Below are 4,221 nucleotides of genomic sequence, written 5' to 3'. Positions count from 1 at the left end.
TGCTCTGTCCTGAAGAAGCACTACCCTTCTCTCCTGCATGAAGATGAAAGTGATTGGAGTGGATCACAGATATCAAATATCACAAAAATACATACCTATCTACATGCCACTAAGTGGTTACAGTATTGTCATTACTGTGCACTGATTTTAACAGTAATTGTATTAGCAGCCAGTTAATTGGATGCACTGACAAAATTGACAACATCATTCACAACTGCTATCAAATTGCACTGACATTAGTAAAGGACTCAGCCCTCGTCGCCCTGATTGCAGGGAATCATAACGTGACACCATACAGGTGAGACACAGAAAGCCAAACCTGCAGAGTATTGTAGATATATATGATCTTAGCTGAAGAGTTCTTATCAGCCCTGAAAAGTGTTAAACCCTGTAGGTGGTAGATTCAGAATCTTACCATCCCCCTATCTCTCTTGCTGTGCCTTGAGAAATGGCTTACAGCAAAGCGGGCAAAGGGGGTGGTCTAACAGGTATTCTCACAGCCTTTAAAACAGGCTGGAAGGGGAATTTGGTGTGGTACTAAAAGTTAGATTCAGCCAAATAGCAAGTGGAGGTTGAGGCTGAAAACAAAAAGGGCTAGTAGTGCAAGGAAAGTCGGAGAGGAGGATGAGGGAGAGGAAGAAGATGGAGGCATGTCAAACTCAGGTGGACAATCGAGCTCAACGCATCGCAGGGTGACACCTGAGTCCTCGTTGCCGTAGTTTACCCAGTACTCTTCTGCGTCGAGTTTGGGCAGTGCCAGCTCTTCCTCCCCCAACTCGTACTTGACTACTGAGGTGGTTGTGGATGGGCCTTTCCCGTACAAACCAGCTTTGACAGTCTCGGAGGACTTTTCAAAGAGACCTTTCGTTGATGACTGGGGCTTGTTCTTGTGGAACCACCAGCGGGTTTTGGTGCTGAAGGTGGTGGTGGTGGAGCCGGCGATGGAGCCAGGGTCTGGCAGGGGGCAGAGGGCAAAGTCCATCTCGCGAAGGAAGCGGAGGTCCTGGTTGCGGCGGTTGGAAGGGGAAGCACAGATCACTTCCGATGAAGAGACACGAGCCTCGCGGAACCACTCCCACAGGGCGCGGGCCTCGCAGCCACAAGACCAGGGATTGGCGTTGAGGCGGAGGAACTCAATGCCCTGGGTGTCCCTCAGGGTCTGGCTTGGCAGCTCCGCCAGGGAGTTATTGAAGAGGAAGAGCATGGTCAGCCGGCCGAGGTCCCGAAAGGCGCGACGGTTCACCTGCCTGATGCGGTTGTCGTGTAGGAGGAGGCGGTCAAGGTTGACCAGTCCGCGGAACACATTCTCTGACAGGGTGCGGATACGGTTGCCATGCAGGAAAAGCTGGCTCAGGTTGATGAGGTCAGAAAAGATGTCGTCCTGCAGGAAGTGAAGATTATTCTCCTGAGGAAAGGAGGGAGGGGGATTAGCATGAAAAAAACAGACACACTGTAATTCGTAATATTTGTAACTGGACGTTTGTGATGATGTGTGTAAATTGTGTGGGTGTCCGAGTTATATGCATGCTTTGTATGTCTCTCCAGCGCCCCTACCTGCAGGTAGAGAAACTGCAGGCTGTACAGCTTGTGGAAGATGTCATGGGGCAGGGCAGTGAGTCGGCAGCGGTGCATGTGGAGGCTCTGGAGCTTCTCTAGTCCGCGGAAGGCTCCCCCCTCCAGCCTGTGGAGGCTGGGATTGTCCCCCAAGTCCAACTCCTCCAAGTCCCTCAGCTCACTAAATGCCCCTCCCTCAATCCACGTTATGTTGTTTGCGAACAGCCACAGAACCTGATACAAATAAACACATGACTTGAACGGTGAGTATTCTTCTTAATGGATAGTAACTGTAAACGTGGAACATTTCGAAACCATCTTGAAATAAAACGTTTCTCTGCACATAACTTAAGCTTCACGTGTCTCTTTCCCTTCCAGTAAAAGTCGTTTTCCTCTTACCTGAGTCCCAAAGCCAAAAGAGCCAACTCTAAGCTCCGTAATCCGGTTGTTTTGGAGGAATACGCGCTGCGACTCATAGGGCACTCCGACCGGGACGGTGGTGAAGTTCTGCGCCTGGCAGCTCACGGTCATGGGCGTCGGGTAGCACACACACAGGTGCGGGCACGCCGATGCCGGACCTGGCTTGCCGAGGACCAGCCACACCACCAGCCAGAGGGAGAGACCGCCTGAAGGAAAGCAGGAAGACGGGGAGAGGGATGTGAGCGGGAGCTGTCCATGGTTCTGAAATTGGCCATTATCATGCATTTCAACGGCAAACTGAGTGCAAACTCGTGTACATTAGCGCCTACTGCACTGGTATTTTTGGATGTAATTAAATCTCGACTGTCAACACACTACAGATTTGTGTTTCTACAATAAGTTAAATTCACGCCTCGGCGTTAGGCACCGACCTTTACGCAAAGCCTAATCAAACGAATCACACTGTCCACACTTAGCAGCTCTTTCTTTGCGCTATTACAAAAGTCCCTGTTATATTCTACTTCACATTAAATCATTTAAGTCGTAAATTGTTTTCCTTTCTAATTTGTATCATCCATGCAAACATTGTTAAAACTTAGAAATTGTTACAAAAGTTTTAGGAAAGCAGCATTACAGTAGCTGTAACGTCCATGTATCCAAAACCAAAGATAATAGAGAGAAACTTACTTTTGCAGTTGCGTATGATGGAGCATCGTCGGCTCCGAGAAATCGAAGAGGAGTCCATCCTGAACCAAAGCCCAAAGCGAGTTAGCCTAAGAGGGCGAAGTAAAGCCTGCTATCTCCGCTGAAGCTCTGGTTCCCGAGTCGGAGCGACTGAGAGTGTGCTGGTTGGTGGCTACCAGTGTCCCATATATACTACGGCAGTGGGCACCGAGGAATCTCCTACGTCATCGATCCCGGGTCATGAATGAATGAGGGCGGCAAAAAAAACGGAAAGGGGAGGGCCCACCGTAGGGAATTTGTACGCGCGCAAAGACTGGTTGGAGACGTGCGCTCAGATATGAGAGGAGGAGACTTTCTCGACGCATATAGGAAAAAGAGGGAGGGAGGGTGAGAGAGTGAAAGTAGAAACAGTGAAGGGAGGGGTGAAGGGGGGGCAAGGCACGGTGCCTAGTGATGATGACTCTGTGGAGGAGCGGAGAACGGGTAGGAGAAGAGCGCACAGCTCGTTTCCTGGCTGGCTCTCTCAGAGACTGTTATGGGCTGCTTCCGGCGCACTGCAGCCAGACAGAAAGATACAGAAAATGGACTTAGATGGTTCTGCCTGAGGAAAGCAGGATGCCCCCGAATTATGAGTCAACCGCAATGGAAAAGTCGGTGCCAGAAAAGAGTCACTCAAAGCAAGGAGGTTAAATACGACATGGTCCAATTATAGCTCATGAGATAGATTATTTGATGATGGGATATGAGTGGATAAACAAGGCAAGAGTGGTCAGATGGAAATGTGCTTTTTTTCTTCTTCTTTTTTATATACAATTTAATAGATGTAGATCACTTTTAACTAAATCTGTGAAAGTGAATGGGACTTGCCTCTGGTTTTATTGCATGCGTTCAACTATTGTTAATTAGGTTTAAAAATAGGGGAAAGAGGCTAGTAATTAAACCAGAAAGCAGAAAGACAGCAAAACACAACAGATGCACGGCACTTCAAGTCTGTTTTGTTGTGTGTCTGGGGCTCAATCTGTCGTTGCTTGTGTTAAACCACCAGCTACAGCAAGATAGCATCAAATGTGACAATTATACAGTGTGATAAATACAACTTTGTCATTTGCCTTTTGGTTGATCGAATGTACGTGAAGTGCTTTACTACGTTAATGGACTGAGTGAAATCCCTAATGTAAAGCAACAACCCTTCTATTTTAACTATCTTTATGAAACTTAAAATTATTTGATCCTTAACCATATGATTTAAATTTGAAGCTTGGTTTGTGGCGTGGTGCTTATATTATGTATTCCTCCATTGTAAATAGGGTGGACAGAATATTAGAAACACTTCGTACAACCACACTGTGAAGCCTCAAGTTGAGTTAATAAACAAACAACTAAGTTTGTATTATTTGCAAACCTAGTGTTTTGTATTGCATTATATTGTATACGTTTCCATCTCTTTTGTGCATATCTATTGTTCTTTTATCCAGGGATCTGTACGTATTGCTCTAAATAAATGCAAAAATGCAAAGGACCAATCAGAGCAACTGCAGCTACATTACACTGACTAGAAGGAAG

The 4,221-nt window shown here is 47.0% G+C and overlaps 1 protein-coding gene across 1 annotated transcript; it reads right to left on the bottom strand.

Moving 5' to 3' along the window:
• Window positions 1–550: 550 nt before the first annotated feature.
• Window positions 551–2,844, bottom strand: rtn4rl2a (reticulon 4 receptor-like 2 a; the record flags this gene model as incomplete). Its single annotated transcript, XM_079219523.1, has 4 exons — window positions 2,662–2,844; window positions 1,954–2,180; window positions 1,555–1,788; window positions 551–1,405 (listed from the first exon to the last, which is right to left on the bottom strand). Exons 1-4 carry the CDS (start codon window positions 2,717–2,719, stop codon window positions 551–553), a joined length of 1,374 nt encoding a protein of 457 aa, XP_079075649.1. The 5' UTR covers window positions 2,720–2,844.
• Between the last annotated feature and the right edge of the window lie 1,377 nt (window positions 2,845–4,221).

The sequence above is a fragment of the Taurulus bubalis genome, assembly GCF_910589615.1.
Source record: "Taurulus bubalis genome assembly, chromosome: 6".
Lineage (NCBI taxonomy): Eukaryota > Metazoa > Chordata > Actinopteri > Perciformes > Cottidae > Taurulus > Taurulus bubalis.
This window is presented reverse-complemented; position numbering and strand designations above follow the sequence as displayed.